The sequence below is a fragment of the Canis lupus genome, chromosome 11 (assembly GCF_011100685.1).
Source record: "Canis lupus familiaris isolate Mischka breed German Shepherd chromosome 11, alternate assembly UU_Cfam_GSD_1.0, whole genome shotgun sequence".
Taxonomy (NCBI): Eukaryota; Metazoa; Chordata; class Mammalia; order Carnivora; family Canidae; genus Canis; species Canis lupus.
Window position 1 is genome coordinate 40,082,439 of NC_049232.1, and position 17,866 is coordinate 40,100,304.

Consider the following 17,866-nt stretch of genomic DNA (forward strand, 5'->3'; position numbering starts at 1 on the left):
TGTATTATAGTATTTTTCATAAGTTTGTTAATGCCGAGAAAACCACTTCTAAAATCATGCATGTTCTTGCTCTTCAGCTGAAAAAAAAAAAAAAAATGACTCCATAAAGTTCTGCTTGCCTTTAATTGATAGAAATAAAAAATGTAACCATCCCCACAGAAAGGTTGATGCTGGCTTAACAAAGTTTGGGTGATGGGGAGCAGATCCCTATATATCATTTTCTCCACAAAAATTGGACTTCAGAAGCAAGAGAAATACAGAGAACTTTAGTCTATGAAGCAAGACATAAAAGAATAAAGTCTGCTGCCAGCCACAAGCGAGCTACTCCACTCTGGCAATTTATTTATTTTTTTTATAAATTTATTTTTTATTGATGTTCAATTTGCCAACATATAGAATAACACCCGGTGCTCATCTCATCAAGTGGCCCCCTCAGTGCCCATCACCTAGTCACCCCCACCCCCCGCCCACCTCCCCTAGTTTGTTTCCCAGAGTTAGGAGTGAGAAATATCAGGGAGGGAGACTGAACATGAGAGACTCCTAACACTCTGGCAATTTATTTATCCAACCTGTCTTCAGGAAGGAGATTCATGCAAGACTGCTCTAGTGACCCTAAGGTAACCAAGAGAAGTGGCCTTGGCGATTTGTTTTAATTTCTTGCCTCTTTTAATTGCATTTTTTAAAGGTTTTATTTATTTATTCATGAGAGACACAGAGAAAGAGAGAGAGAAAGAGGCAGAGACACAGGCAGAGGGAGAAGCAGGCTCCATGCAGGGAGCCCGATGTGGGATTTGATCCTGGGTCTCCAGGATCATGCCTTGGGCTGAAGGCGACCCTAAACCACCGAGCCGACCGGGGTGCCCTAATTGAATTTTCAAAAGAAAACTAATATTGCTCTGTATTACTGCAGAAAGAATATGGAAGAATAGTGAACAAAAACCCTGACTCATTTCTCCCTTGGTCAGTCATTTCAGTATTTGATACCTTAATTCACCCATCTGCAAAATGGGAAGCTAGATCTATTACATCAAGAATACCTTTAGCTCTAAAACATACATAATATGTAAATTACATTTACAAATGAGGAAACAGGCCAATAGGGATTACTAATTTGTCCAAAGCCACATAGCTACTAAATGCCAATGCCAATCTCTGAAAAAAAGGTCTGTTTCATAAGAGAGTCTGCCCTTTTCACTGCTGGGCTATATTTTCTTCACCAAAAAGAGATCAGAATAGGTGTACAGAAAATCAAGCAGTGAGAAAGCTACTACATACTTCAATAATTCATATAGCTTTTAATTACCTTCAAGGCTGATTAACCCAGTACAGCATTTCTCTCTGTGCCTGTGAGACATACATAGCCTGTGTTGCTCTGCAGTGTAGAAACACATACATCATTTACCTCAATGCAGTTTCATTTAAAAAAAGTAAATCAGAAAAGATTTAACCACAACATGCTTTTTCAATTAAAAAGAAAAAAGAACTGAAGCCAAAATTGGGAGTATGTATATAAACCACAAAAATCCCCTCAGAAGAAGAATAAAAAAGAACAGGATTCAGATAAGATGATCCCAGGGGATGGGGGGTGGGGGGTGAGAAAGAAGAGAGAAGGAGGGAGGGAGGTACGGACGGAAGGAGGGAAAGAGAAGTTCAAAAAACTTGACCCTGAGAGAGGGGCATGATGGACAAAAGAAACAAAATCCTTCTTTATCAACAGGAGAAACAGAAATCTAAAAAGAAAAAATACAGAAGGGACATAGAGGAAATAAGATTTGACATGAACAAGTTCCAGCCTTAGCCCTGGGACCTACGTAAGGAGTCAAAGCAGAGGGACACGTGGGTGGCTCGGTGGTTGAGTGTCTGCTTTTGGCTCAGGTCATGGTCCTGGGATCCTGGGACTGAGTTCCACATCAGGCTCCCTGCATGGAGCATGCTTCTCCCTCTGCCTATGTCTCTGCCTCTCTCTGTCTCTCTCTCTCTCTCTCTCTCTCTCTCTCTCATGAATAAAATAAATAAAATCTTTAAAAAGGGGGAGGGGGAGTCAAAGCAGATAAAGTACATCTTAAAACTAGAATATGGTGAAAGGCTGCTTATTAATGGTGACTATTAAGATCTAGAATTTCCCTGTTCTGCAGTTCACGGATGCTCTCTTTACCAAAGCATTCAAAGGTCAAAATTACCTAAAAGAAAAATTCCACTTTATTTAATTTTTAACTTAAAAAAATAATATATCATGACCCATTGTGTGAAATTCCCAATAGCAGGGCCTATATTAAATAATTCAGCTAGTCTTCCAGTTTTTGTAGGTATGTTCTTTCAAAGGGTTAGCCCGGTCTCACTGACATTTGAAACCCCTGATTTAGCACAATGGTCTTATCAAAAGTCCTCTTGCTTCCTATGCTTAAAGCAGACCTTTATAGATATCTATGGATGTTGCACAATAGTGTCATAAGTTGAAAACACAAAGCAGAATGACAGAACAAGAGGTGAGGCTAAACCTTTGAAAGGACATAGCTATTAAAAACTGGAATGTTCTTTTTTTTTTAATTTAAATTCAAGTTAGTTAACAGTGTATTATTAGTTAAAACTGGAATATTCTGGTAACAAAATTGATAAAGTTGTATTTATTATTTCCCCCAGACATTCCTGTCCAGACTATCTGAGATAAGATAGTTTTAACATCAAAATCAACTTTGTCTGAAACTATAAAGAGTGCCATTCCTATAAATGGTGGTTTACATGGTCCCCTACACAGATGCTTGGCCAGTGGGAAGAAGGCAAGCTGATATCCCGCTATGCTATGCTAGCTATGCCATGTTCCTTGGGGTAAGGCTTCATAGGGCAGGGAGAGGTGTAGTATTCATTTCTAATTTTCCCAATGACACTATAGATACCAACCGTATGGGTAGACTTGTCTATATAACCCATCCAAATGTATCTCTTGAATCACCAAGAGTTAGTGTTAAGACCAAAGTTTATAAAGTTAACTAGGTTTTAATTATATTCCATTTTTACTCTGATAATAGTTTATTATATTCCATTTTTATTTTGAAAGGACCACTTTGTTTTGTGGATAGGGCATCCTTATATTACTCAATCTTTCCATTAATAAAGCCTTTTATATTTAACCATTTTGCACTACCACAGTCTACATTCTAAGGACACATTCCATATAAAGGCACATTCCAAAATCTACACCTACCATTATTAAAATACAAACTTATCCAAATAACAGATCTAACATGGCCCATCCAGTTATAAAAACACTAGGCCATCGTATTTCCGTGAGAGCCATCAGAGATTTAAGGAGAAAACAAAAATATAGAACACCTTACTGGAACTTCTTAAGAAACAACTGAAATCTTTACATCAATCCTCTGAGGTGTGAGAACATTTTTGAACAAAAATAAAGTCATAGAGTTTAAAACATGAAACTTATGTGTAATACATTAAGTACAAATACAAACATCCTGTGAGATCTCATCTACAGGAGAAATACAATGGTGACAGTTACCGAAGGGATTAAAACAATGTATTTTCTTTCTTCTGCTTCTCTAGAAAGTCTACATTTGGGGATCCCTGGGTGGCGCAGCGGTTTGGTGCTTGCCTTTGGCCCAGGGCGCGATCCTGGAGACCCGGGATCGAATCCCACATCGGGCTCTCGGTGCATGGAGCCTGCTTCTCCCTCTGCCTATGTCTCTGCCTCTCTCTCTCTCTCTCCCTCTCTCTGTGACTATCATAAATAAATTTTTTAAAAAAATGAAAGTCTACATTTTTCTAAAATTAGCACATATTTATTTTAAAAACAAGTAAAAAGTCAGATTTCTTCTTGGGGCTAAAACATGTTCTTTCCAGCAGAACACCATTATTATGTCAAAGTCTTAGAATAGAAGTCTTTTATTTTCACCTTTCTAGGTAACAAAAACTATGATTTAAACCAAAGCCTAATAAAAACCTGCAGGAAAAAAAGAGGTCGTTTCAATACATAAAACAATTGCTTGCTGACTGGCTAACTACGTTCCACATTTTATTTAATATCTCATTGGGAGGGAAAAAATAATCTCATTGGGAGGAAGGGGATATTATGCTTATTTTAGATTTACACCAACCTAAAGTCCAAGGTAAATTAGCAGTAGATCGGAGAATTGAATTTGTGCCTTCAGATTTCAAATCAAACATTGTTTCTATCACACCATGGCTATGTCCCTTGTGGTGACAAGGGTTATTATATTAAACTACCTACCATTTATCCTTACTCCTCAGAAAGGAAACACAAATATCTATTTCAAGAGTCTCAGACATTTATTTTTTTAAACTGCTACTGTCAGATCCCACCACTGTCAGTTTTTTTTATAATTTATGTGACAACAAAAATACAACAAATAAAATGAAATAAAACATTAATAGCTTCTCTTCTCTACCTCCATCACAAAAATTATTTTTACTTAATATGAGCCAAAACAATATCCAGTAAGACAGTCAAGGTGGAAGGCTGCTCTCATAAAGCAGTTCCTTTACTAAAATGCTAGAACGCAACAGATCCAGATATATTAGATAAGCTTTGTAAGCAGCTTTAAAACAAGCACATAATGAATTACCTGCACCAAGAGGGAAAAACTGAACCACAGTTTTAAATTATAATATGTATTTGAAAAGAGAAAGAATTGTTCATTTTTAAATTTGAAAATCTCCAAGATTCATATGCTCCCCCCCGCCCTTTTTCTATTCATTTCTTATTTTCTTGGCTTTTTGTGCACTGGGGGGTGGAAATTAGGGGTAGGCTTATGTGTTGCTTTTCTTTCAAATATCACAGTATTTCCTTTCAAGACTAAATTAAGGCTCCTCCATATAGTCCACTAAACTGCCTCTCCTGGGAGGTCTGCCGAAAGAAACGTGGCACGCCCTCCAACACCGAGAGTTTAAACACTCAACAGAATTTTCCCTGGTACACATTCAGGCACATCTACCTGTTTTTCTTTTCTATTTAGCCCTTGTTCAATTTATGCAGTAAGCAAATCTGAGCTGTGGAATGAGTGAAAAGCGTACCTCGCTTTTTTCCCTCCTTACTGAAAACGTAAGTAGGTAATTAGGAAAGAAGGAACAAATGAAGGCAGGCAAATTGTTTTAGACCACAGCTATTCTTTGGTGCATATTTTCAAAAGTCCCTAATGTCCTGCTATTAACTTCCTGTACTTTGGGTGAAATTAAACCATAAAGCCATTAAATATGCTGAGTGACATAACTTTCTACTATGACTATGCTTTCCCTAAAAATTTATGAGATCAATGTTACATTTGGAATTAAGCCTCACAACTTTGACATTCTATTTATCATTTATATATATGCTCTACGTTCATGATTTAATTTTCTAGGCTCGGGGGGGGGGGTAGCATTGGGGGTGTAGGTAGGAGGAATAGAGAAAAAAATAGTATATGTGACAGAAAATTAACCCCACCTCTGACAAACAACCAAATAAATGAAGCAGCCTGCTTGATCCTACATTTATTTAAATAAATCGCCTTTTATTGATACTGGTGAAAAACACCAGCATCCTTTTATCTTTTGGGCAGGTAATTACAAGATGATATATATCAGGAAGTAACAAGAAGGCACACTTGCCCCAAAACAAATATCCAAAAATTGAATGAAGCTGTCCAGCAACAGCCACTAAAATAATCTTCCATGTATTATTTTCTTTGAGTCATTTTAAAAATAAGCAGCCAGCTATCCATCCTCTGGGCACTACTGTGATGAGTTTGCCACAAAAGCCACTTATATTTTTAGAAGCCCAAGTCTTGACAAATCAGTTCCTAAGAACATAATTTGTTGCACGTTGAAGAAAGCCTGAAAACACGGACCTCGGTTAAAGAGGCTTCCATATTTTGTTGTAACCTTTCCAAATGCAAGTATGTGGGAAGAATACCCATAAATTTAAGCTGAAACTGAAACACTTAGAATATTTCCAATTTAAAATACATTAAAATGTGGTCTTCAAAAGGAAACGAAAATAGCTTTTAAACATATGAAAAGATGCTCATCATCATTCATAAGAGAAATCTGAATTAAAAATTAGATATTTTTCACTCATCATTTGGGGGGGAACGTTTAGTAAATCACCATGTGGATAGGTACTCTCTCACACACATTGTTGATGCAAGCACAGAGTAGTATAACCTCTTTGACAGGCAATTTGTAAATGTCCATCAAAATTCAAATTCCACTTTGCCTCGGAGCCATGATTTTACTCCTAGGAATTTATCCTACAGATATACTCATCCATGTGCACAAAGAACTAGGCAAAAGGTTATTCACTACAGCTTTGCTGGTGGCCTGAAAGACGACTCACTGTATGTCATTTTGTATTATGTGTGTATTTACCTATTAAAAAAAAAGTAAAGGGGGGGGAGAATGTATCTACACTGTTTAGAAATTAGAAGTGTTCTAAATTCCCCTACAAAAGGAAATACTAAACAGCCCAAGACAAGATTCATTCCAGAGCCCTGCAATAAAATGCTACGTTCATGGCTTGCACAGCTGCATTAGTGAAAGCTCCTTATCATGAGATCCCTTTGGTCCTTTAATAACCAAACCCCTTGGTGGGGGTCTGCTGTGGACTTGAATTCCACTTCACAATAAGCAGTGTTTCAAAAAGATTCCGAATTTATTCCTTGCAAAAACATATCCTATATAAATGTAACTGTCACTCTGAGAAGCAGGACTGCATTATGCTGCAGACTTAACACAGACGGTAAGCATGTTCCCCATGTCTTCTCCAGCAAAGCCTGCCAAATGGGCGTCTGAAATGTCCTATTGAAACAGGTGGTGTCTGAACAGAATTGGATTTCTGCCTATAGAAACCCTAGTTTTAACAACTGCTGTGGTTAGTTTTAATTTTCAGTCCTCAAAATTAACTGCTTGCCAGTGATTCAGAAATAGACTGAACAACATGTTTAGACTTTGGCCTGTTTAATTGAGGAAAGCAAGCAAGAAAAAAAAAAAAAATCTACCAGTATCCTACCACCATTCCATAAAGAACAACAGAACCACAGCAGACCATTTGATTTCCAGGCCAAAAACAGGGGAGCAGCTGTAACATAAACTCGATTCTCCAAAGATACTTGTCCCTTTTGTGCTTTCTTCACAGGAACATAAGGATACAACTACCGTGCTGAACATACAACTTAGGAAATCTTGTAAGGGTTTTAAGAAGCCTTTATTTGTCTGCTAGAAATTTAGAATCAAGAACAATGATAAGAACTCATAATTTTTCTAATGAAAACTTACATCTTAAAAAAATGTATTCTGAACAGATCTTTGTTTTACTTTATACAAACAAAATACAAGCTGCCAGAATTAAACTCCTTGAAGAGAGATACCATGGGCTAATATTCTTTAAATCGAACACAGGTCTACCAATGTGCTAGTCACACTAACTAGTAGTAAAGATGTCTTCCTATCACTAACTCTAGAATGGCTCACACTACATAGCAAACCTTTTTCACTGTACCTTTAAGTGTTTGACATACACGTGGCTAAAGATCTGTTGATTTTCTAAACTAACAAAGGAATACAAACCAAAGGGCTGGGTTATCTGCTAAGTGCCACACACCATGTTTGGATATTACCAATAAGGAAAAAACAATCCCATCCACTCCACAGATAAACAGATTCAAAGAGATGTAATAATTTTCTTCAGCGAGAAGATGACAAAGATGAGCTTTTACTTAAGTCTGCCTGACTGCAAAACTTCTTCCATTGTATCACACTCCCTCCCCACAGAAAACCCCAGAGAGGTGAGTTAGTGGAACATGATGACTTTCAGTTATATGACATACACTATCTATATGTTTACTTTGCCAATACCCAAAAGAAAAACTCATCCTCTTTCAATCAAATGTAATGGACGTTAAGCTCTTCAATTTTTCAGTAGGACTGAACTCTAGCTAGTAAGAAGGTGATTGAGTAAATAAAGACAAAAACATCTACTGTGATCATAAACCCTTAAAAAAAATTCCTGACATTCTACAAAGCATTTTGAAAAATCACTCAAAAGGAATTCATCAGTTCATTTATAAAAAAAGAACAAGTAGAAATATCTCAGTGGAATTCAGAGGTGCTTGTATATTTGGTCCTTTTGCTTAAAATCCAAGAAGAAATATATTATATCAAGTCCTACCCTCAAAAGTTTATTGCTCACTGTCCTCTACCCCTCCTACCAAACAACAAATAAATTAAGATCTCAAAATAAATGCAATCTCTTAGGAGCCTTCAGGTTGTTGTTTTCCATTTCCTGACCCCTACCTTCTGTCTTTTACCTAAGGCCTGACAGGGGCTAGCTCCTAAACCAGTTCTACAATTTCCCTAGCAGTGTCAATGAGGTTCCTCATTCAGAGGAAACTACCTTTAAGGTCTTGTAAATGAAATCATTCTGTATTCCAACATTCTCAGAAAACAATGCTTAATTACAAATGTGTTCTTCCCTCAAAAGTTTTTCTTTTCTAAGCAAAATATCCTAAGTATATATTAGGGACTGATTCAACAGAAGAACACAGGGTACATTTCTTTTCTTTTTTTTTTTAAGATTTTATTTATTTATGTGTGTGTGAGAGAGAGAGAGAGAGAGAGAGAGAGAGAGAGAGAGGCAGAGGGAGAAGCAGGCTCCATGAAGGGAGCCCGATGCAGGACTCAATCCAGGGTCTCCAGGATCACACCCTGGGCCTAAGGCAGACGCTCAACCACTGAGCCACCCAGGGATCCCCAGGGTACATTTCTTTGAGACTATTTAAAAATGAGTTGCAACATTAAAAAAAAAAAAAAAAAAAGGAAGAAGAAGAAATAATAATAATAATAGAGTGCAAAAAGAGAGAATCTTATGGACCAAAAAATGTCATGTAGTTATTGGTTTATAGATTTTGAAGTAGAAAAAAAATCTATAAGTTTTCAAGATTCTTCTGGCAAAAAAGCTCTTTGAAGCCATTTTCTTCTAAGAGTTAAAAGCATTTTTCTAAGATGCTACTAGCTTAAAAACAACCTTTCTGATCTCTCAAAAAGCCAAGTTCAACTTTTAATAGTGTTATGTACTTTTGGTTAAAAAGTTAGGAGAAGGAACCATAGCCAAAACAGTAAGTTTACTCCACTCATGCCTCAAGCTATAATGATTTCCCATGGTACATAAGGATAAGGGATTGAGTTTTGCCTATAAAGGTAGAATGTATATATCTATATCACACATGTCTAATGTCTAAGTATAAGAAACACAACACCCCTCTCTCACCCTAAAACCCAGGGAAAAAAATGGTTATCTGAAGAGACACAGTCATGAACAGGATTTCTAATAAACATCAAAACAGAGGCAACAAAAGCAAAAACAAACAAGTAGAACTACATCAAACTAAAAAGCTCTGCAAAGTAAGGGAAATCAGTAACAAAATGAAAAAGGCAACTTATAGAAGAAAATATTTGCAAATCAATATTGGCAAATCAAAATATATAAAGAATCCGTACACCTTAATAGCAGAAACTACAATCCAATTTACAAATCTGCCTAAGATACACAGATGGCCAACAGGTACATAAAAAGGTGCTCAACATCACTAATCATTAGGGAAATGCAAATCAAAATCACAATGAGATATCACCTCACACTTGTTGGAAAGGCTATAATCAAAAAGATAAGAAATTGTAAGTATTGGAGAGGATATGGAGAAAATAGAATCCTTAATGCACTATTGGTGGGACTGTACACTGGTGCATCCACTATGGAAAATAATATAGAGGTTTTTCAAAAAATTAAAAATAGAACTACCATAGGGTCCAGCAATCCCATGTGTGTGTTTGTGTGTGTGTGTATACAAAGGAAATAAAAACAGAATATTGAAAAAATATCTGTGCTTCTATGTCCACTGCAGCATTATTTACAATAGCCAACATCTGGAAACAGATTCTAAGTGAATGAATACAATAACAGAGTAGTATTCAGCTATGAAAAACAAGGACATCATGCCATTTGTGACAACATTGATGAAACTCGAAGGCATTAAGTTAATGAGTCAGAGAAAGATAGATACTGTATGATATCACTTATACATGGAATTTTTAAAAGCTGAACTCCTAGAAAAAGAGGCTAGAATGGTAGCTACCAGATGCTAGAGGTGGGGGAAGAAGAGGAAATGCAGGTCCAATAATTCAAATGTCTAGTTGTAAGAGGAGTAAGTTTTGGAGATCTAATGGAAAGAATGCCAATTATAATTAATACTACTGAATTGTATATTTCAAAATTGCTAAGAGAGTAGATCTTAAATGTTTTCACCAAAAAAAGAAATGGTAATTATGTAATGTGATGGAGATGTTAGCTAAAGATATGGTGGTGATCATTCTGCAACAGACAAATGTATCAAATCAATACACTGTATGTCTTAAACTTATGCAATGTTGTATGTATGTCAATTATGTTAATAAAGCTTAAAAGAAAGATTTCTAATAAAATAAAAAACTCATAATTTAGTAACACCATGACAGGCTGCATTAATATCAACACAATGATAAATATTTACACATCAGGTAGAAACAATACAAGGTAGCCAAAAATCTAAGTAAGCCAAAAAAAAAAAATATATATATATATATATATTTATTAGGCTACAGATTCCCACATTTCCATCAAAGACTCACTGTCCCCATACTAACTGGATCTATAGGATTACTATTATTTCAAACACATTTTTAAATTTTAACAACAAAATTTACTGGAATCAGTCTCTTAAAGAATTTGTTAAAAACTGGTTTGCCTGAATATTTCACATTTCAACTTATTTTAGAGGTGCCAAGACACAATCTAAGTCTAATAGGAAAAAAAATCTACAGGCTTCAAACAGCACTTAAAGAAATACAAAGAAGGAAAGTCAAGGAGGACAGTTCTGAGATAAAGGCTGAGAAAAGGAAGACAGAAATCTACTAGAGACCTTATCAGGATGTAGCGCTGCACTCTGCTGCATTATCACTGACCTGTAACCTCTCCTCTAGCTCATGAGCAAGCCTTGAGTACTCTGGGACTAAGTGATGCTTTAAAAAGTTCTTGTGTCATATTTACTCTTTCCTAGGACTCTTATCAGAAGCCTGATGTACTCAAGTTCCAGAATCGACAGGGTCCGATCACCCACCTAATTACATATCCGAGAGGAATAATGAGAAGCATAAAATGCCACCCATCATAAAAAAGAAAATAATAGGAATCAGGATTTAAAATGGACCAGCTCATTTTTTTGATCAAAGTATAGTTGACATACATCGTGTTATTTCCAGGTGTACAACATAGTGATTTGACAGCTATATACATTATGAAATGCTCACCATAGTTAAGTGTAGTCACCATCTGTTACCATACAAAATTATTACAATTTTACTGGCTAAATTCCCTATGCTATATTTTCATACCCATGCCTTATTTATCTTATAACTAGAAGTCTGTACCTCTTAATCCCCTTCACATTCTTTACCAGTCCTCCCCTCTGGCAACCACTAGTTTATTCTCTGTATTTCCAAGTCTGTTTCTGGTTTTTTGTTTTGTTTTATTTTTTTGTTGTTGTTGGGTTGTTTATTTAGCTTGTTTCTAGATTTTACACGTAAATAAAATCATGGTATTTGTCTTTCTCTGTCTGACTTACTTCACTTAGCACAATATCCACCTTCTAGGTCCCTCCATGTTGTCATGAATGGCAAGATTTCATTCTTTCTTTATTGCTGAGTAATATCCCATTATGTATATATACCACATCTTATTTATCCATTCATTTACCAATGGACACTTAGGTTGCTTCCAAATCTTGGCTATTGTAAATAATGCTGCAATAAACATAAGGGTTCATATATCTTTTCAAACTAGTGTCGTCATTTTCTTTGGGTAGATACCCAGAAATGGACCTCATTTTTAAGGCTATAGCCACAAGCAAATTGCATCATCACAGTGTTCTTTATAACCATAAAGAAAAGAGAATAGGTTTTAAAAAAAAAAAAACAAAAACAAAAAAAAAACACTTCCTTAATAAATATACAATAAATCTCGAATTTTAAAATGAGTTGTGTTACAAGGGTACCAGGATGGTTCAGTCAGTTACACATCTGACTCTTGATTTCAACTCAGGTAATGATCTCAGAGTCTTGAGATTGAGCCCTGCGTTGGGCTCTCTGCTCTGCGGGGAGTCGGCTTCTCCCTCTGCTCCTTCCTTACCCACTCATACTCGCATGCACTCTCTCTCTCTTTCTCTTTTTCCGCCTTTCTTTCTCAAATAAATAATAAAACCTTTAAAAAATGTTTAAAGAAATTCATCTTTTACCTACACATAATTCAAACAAAAATGTATATTTAAATTACCCAAGTCTATCATATGAATGACTGTACTTTTTCTATTAATTTTTCCCAAGAAAATCTGGACAATGGTCTCTTTTATTTAACTTTAAACATGACTTTCAGTTTTACCTAAGAGTTTCTATAAATCGATAAGATAAACTTCAGACATTTTTCTTTACTTAATTGAGGTAAGTTTATTATCTTTGGCTTTTTGCTAAAATAGATTTGAACTGCACAGACTATCAAACTATTCTAACCAACAGTGTAATTTCAGATTCATACCTACTTAAAATATTCGTGTTTACTTACCTCTTCATCCCAAACCAGGAGCCCACAGCTTAAGTTACTAAAGTCCTTCCTCTCTTTTACCTCTCTCAAAACATGCATATACTTCTCAACAAATTAGCAACTAGATTTTGATATGAAGGCTTTTCACAGGCAGTGCCACTTACCCCTCCTGCCTTCAGCAACTTTCTTCTAAACTCCTCAGTGGGGTTGTTGAAAGTTAGCTTTTCACAGCGGAGGTGATTCACTGGTGGATGGCCTTCAAGATGCAAGAATAAGTCATAATCAAAGCGGACTTTCTTAGGTTCTTCCTAGAGATTAAAAAAAAAAATTAAGAGAGAAAAGAGAGAGTTAAGATATATAAACTTTAAAAGCAAAGTTTTATGTTTCCTAAGGAACAAAAAAGACCCAGATATCCAACAGCTATAGTGTCAAAGTCCTGGAAGAAGAAAATTATCATGGAATTATCTACAAAGCCAAATGGAAATACCTGATGAATCAGTCTATTTTCTAAAAGAATAAAGTCATCGTTTTTCCTGCAGTATCTCAAGTGGTATAGCACCACCAACACAGCCACCCAACTAGAAATCTAAGATAGCCCTGAAGCCACTTCCTTCCCTTCCCACTCTACCCCCTACACCCATCATCGACAACTGCCATTTTCTCGGCTAAACATTTCTCAAACCAACCCTCTAATCTATATTCTTAATCACTGCCCAAACTACAATAAACTCCTCCCTCCAGTAAGTCTTTCAACTTCAGGAGAGGGCAGCCTGGGTGGCTCAGTGATTTAGCACCGCCTTCAGCCCAGGGCATGATCCTGGAGACCCGGGATCGAGTCCCACGTCGGGATCCCTGTATGGAGCCTGCTTCTCCATCTGTCTGTGTTGCTGCCTCTCTCTCTCTTTCTGTGTCTCTCATGAATAAATGAATTTTTTTTTTTAAAAAAAAGAACTCATTTAAAAAAAATTCAGGACAGATTTATCTTCAATTCCTCCTTCATTGAGTACTCAAAATTATCTATATGAAGCAAAAATCTAGCCATTTCACAGCTCGATTAAAATTTCAAAAGCTTCCGATTGCCATTAGGATAAAAATCAAAGCTCACCTGAATGCCTCATAATGGCTTTCAGAACCGGGCTCTTGGCTCTTTATCCCACCACACTGCTTCCACCTATCTTATGGTTTGGGCAATAGGCTGTTGGTTGTTCCTGGTATTTACTCTGTCCTAGGCTAACTTTGGGTTTCACCCTTGCTTTACATTACCACCCTCATTACCCACCTCCATTCCTCCACCTTTGTCACCTGGATAAATTATACTCTTCCTTCTCTGTTCAGGGTTCACTGAGGGACAGATTCCTGGAACTCCACTCCCAACTTCCCATTGCCTCTCTTCTGCTCTGTGAGCAACTCTCTCCCCCTTGTCACATCTTTGGGTAACCGTCCTATCATCTCCCTTTATCCTGCTTAATCATAAGATTCTTGAAAGTAGAAACAATGATGGAATCATCACTGTACCCTTGACAACTAGTTTAGCACCTGTGCATAGCAGAAATGCAGTAAATATCTGTGAAATGAACTAGGAAGATGAAATAGCATTAGATCCATGAGAACACAATCATCAGAATTTCACAATACTCCAGTTCTACTCTTGAGACAATACTTAAGTTAGCTAAACACTTAAACCTCTCTACATACTGATTCTTAAGTATCCCAGGTGCAATGAAAACTAAGGATAATAGCAATAACTAATAGGAATGTTAACAGTTATTTAATTCTCATAGCTTGCCTCTAGGTCACCAGTGAGCCCTGCTTTGCAGATATGGAAATTAAAGCACTAGAATTTGTTACATTACTTTATATAAAAAATGCCTTTAATGTTACAAATATTAACCATCTCTTTGAAGTGTTAACAATTTTTTTCATTTGTCACTAGCTTGGCCACTATGATGATCTTTAACAGCTTTACTGAGAAATAAGTCACATGCCATAAAATCCACCCTTTTAAAATATGCAATTTAGAGGTTCTTAGTATATTCACAGAATTAGGAAATCATTACCACCTATTTTTAGAACTTTCTCATCATTCCAGAAATAAAACTCAAATACATTAGTAGTCATTTCCCTTCCCCTAGATTCTGCATCACCTTGTACCACTAATCTATTTCTGTTTCTCTAAAGTTGCCTATCCTGTGGAGTTGACATTTCATACAAATATATGAACATATATAAAATATAAACACAATATGTAATCCTTTACGACTGTTGTCTTTCATCTGGCATGATGGTTCCAGGGTTCATACATGCTGTAATATATCAGTAGTTAGTTCCTTTTTATGGCTCAATACTAATCCATTGTATGGGTATACCAGTTTTGTTTATCCACTTATTGGTAGATAGACATATGTATGTTTTCTTTTGGGCCACTGTGAATAGTGCTGGTATGAACATTTATGTATAAGTTTTTATACAGATACATATTTTCATTTCTCTTGGGTATACACTTGTGGGTAGAATTTCTGAGTCATATGGTAAGTCCATGTTTAACATTTTTACAAACTACCTTACTGTTTTCCAGAGTGACTGCACCATTTTAAAATCTCAATAGCAATGTATGAGGTATTCATGTTTTTTAATATATAACATTCAAATTTTATACAGTCAAATAAAGCAATGTTTTTCTTTAAAAAAAACATTTGTGGGGCACCTGGTGGCTAGCCAGTTAAGCATCTGACTCTTGATTTCAGCTCAGCTCATGATCTCAGGGTCATGAGATTGAGCCCTATGTGGCATTCCACACTAAGTGAGGAACCATCTTGGGATTTTTCTCTCTCCTTCTGCCCCCACCCCCTTAATTCACTTCTCTAAAAAAATTTTTTTATTCAAAAAAAGAATGTTACATTACTATTCTAATGAAACAAGGTGATTTAAATCTACTTCTTTGGACTCAAAAGTCTCAGCACCTGAAACTGTCAAAATGTAGGCATTACCTGCTACAAATTCAGTTTCCATCTCTTCACCTAGACTTCCACAGAAATCAGTCTCCACTCATTTGCCCACTAGCAAGCTGGCATGAAACCTGCTCCTTCCCTCTTTCATCAGGATACCCTTCTCTCCCAGTTCTCCCCACACTTAACTGACATTCCTTCCTATTCTTCTTCCCAGGCTTCCCATCTTTCTTCACTAACCCCTAAACTTCCTTTAACTTTAGACAAAGTTCCCCACGGAGCTGATACCCATTCACAGGGAGTCACTTCTCTCTCCCCTGTCTTTATACCTCCAGCCCAGCTTGCATTCGACTGCCATATACGCATGTTCCGGAGTCTGCTCACAGCTCCACTAAGTGGACCAATAGCAACCTCAAAGTCATGGATTATCTTAACCTGAGGTTATCTTCATCTGTCCTTTCTCCTATACTCTATATATTGTGGCAAACAGAAACTGTAATTTCTTATCAAGGTTAAAATACAGAAAAACATACCCAGCTCTTCCTCCTCTTTCATCCATCACACTCAAATAGTCTCCTGAGTTCTATTTAATATTCCCCCCTTAGGAATTCTCAAACCAATCCTGTTGTCCAGTCGCCACACCCTTGCCTTAGCTTAGGCCTTCATCATTCCTTACCTTGTCATATCCCCTATTTTTGAACTCACCCCATTCTATCTCCCACAATGACAAGACAGTGATCTTCCCAATACAAAAATCAGATTACATATTTTCATTGATATAAATGCCTTTAATGACTCATCATTTTCCAAAGGATAAAATCCCACTTCCCTAGAATAACCATCTTAGTCCTTTAATACCTTCCTTGCATTTCCTTTGTTCTGACACCCTGTGCTCCCATAATTTTGAAGCACTTTCAGTTCCCAGTAGTTCGCATTATCTCATTCATTTTGCCTTTCACATGTACTGCTCCCCACGCCTACACTGTCTTCTCTCCCAACACACCTCCCCCTCTTGCTTGCTTAATGCACTCATTATTCAAAACCCAGCTAAAATATGAAATCCACTGGAAAGTCTTCCTAATACTTCCAATCCAACCCGTATTAGACATCCCTTGTATAGCATTCCGTTATTCATGTGATTATCACATTGAATTATGATCAGTTTTTACTTACCTGCCTCTCCTCTAAACTGTAAAACAGTCAACGCAACCTTAGAATTTAATTAAAAACATCAAAAGGGCTGTTTTCTGCCTTGTAATTGGAACTGTAAATTTGTAAGGCCTTCTGGGAAGACAATTTGGCAGTATCTATCAACATGCTAACCCAGTAATTCTAAGAATCTCTTCCACAGATATATTCAAATATGTGTGCAAAGATAGATATAGATGATAAATGTTCATGGTAGCACTGTTTGTAATGGTAAAAAAAAAAAACTGAAATGATCTTCAAGTGAGTACATCTTATCATTGACTACCATTCAGATGTTTAAAAATACAGATTTGGAAAATACTGCCAAGTAGAGTAAGGTAAGTCACAGAAAATATTAAAGTATGATATATTATACCCCTGCCAATCTCTACTTGACATAGATTTTATCTGTGCAAATGCATGGGGGGAATCAGGAAAGGCTGTACCAAATACTAATAATAATGATTAAATGGAGTAAAAAAAATATACTCCTGAATGCTTTTTTAAAGATAAAAATATATTGATGAATATAAATCATTACTAGCAGAAAAAAAAATGGATAACAATCACTTCACAACAGTTTTAAAAAAATCACTCTTCCATAAAACTAAGGGTCAGGACTATAGTGACTATCTACAAATCCTGAGTGCAATTTTCTTTTAAAGAGTTTTTTTCACTTGAATAAGGAAAAAGTACTCACAAACCTTACATTCTAGCCAACTGATCTCTTTCTTGGAGGGCAGACTTCAACATTATGTCAATCTATGCTCCTGAGGAAAGATTCTTCTCAAATTATGAACAAGGAAGTATGCGCTTATTCCATATATAAAGCTAATGTATTTCCTCCTAGGGATGGAAATATGGTTTTGGCTATATAAAATTGTCCCTCTCATTCTGCTTCAATCTTTGACATTTACTCAGGTACCTCCCTCTGAGGACAGAATGGAAGAGAGAAGCAGGGGATCCTTTCAACCTAAAATGCTAAGATCATAATCATAGCACAGTCAATTATGTTTTAGTGTGCCTACTGTTTTAAAGTTTCCGTAACACTCATAATTCTCATACATAGGTTTGTTTTGTTGAACACAAATGCAAAGTA

The 17,866-nt window shown here is 36.3% G+C and overlaps 1 protein-coding gene across 3 annotated transcripts in view; it reads right to left on the minus strand.

Annotated features, from left to right (window-relative positions):
* MLLT3 (MLLT3 super elongation complex subunit) overlaps positions 1-17,866 on the minus strand; it is a 279,534-nt gene that overhangs the window by 100,966 nt on the left and 160,702 nt on the right. For all 3 annotated transcript variants that reach the window (XM_038552508.1, XM_038552509.1, XM_038552510.1), the window contains exon 4: positions 12,799-12,942. In XM_038552508.1, coding sequence (XP_038408436.1) covers positions 12,799-12,942 — 144 coding nt within the window. The remainder of the gene's footprint in view (positions 1-12,798; positions 12,943-17,866) is intronic.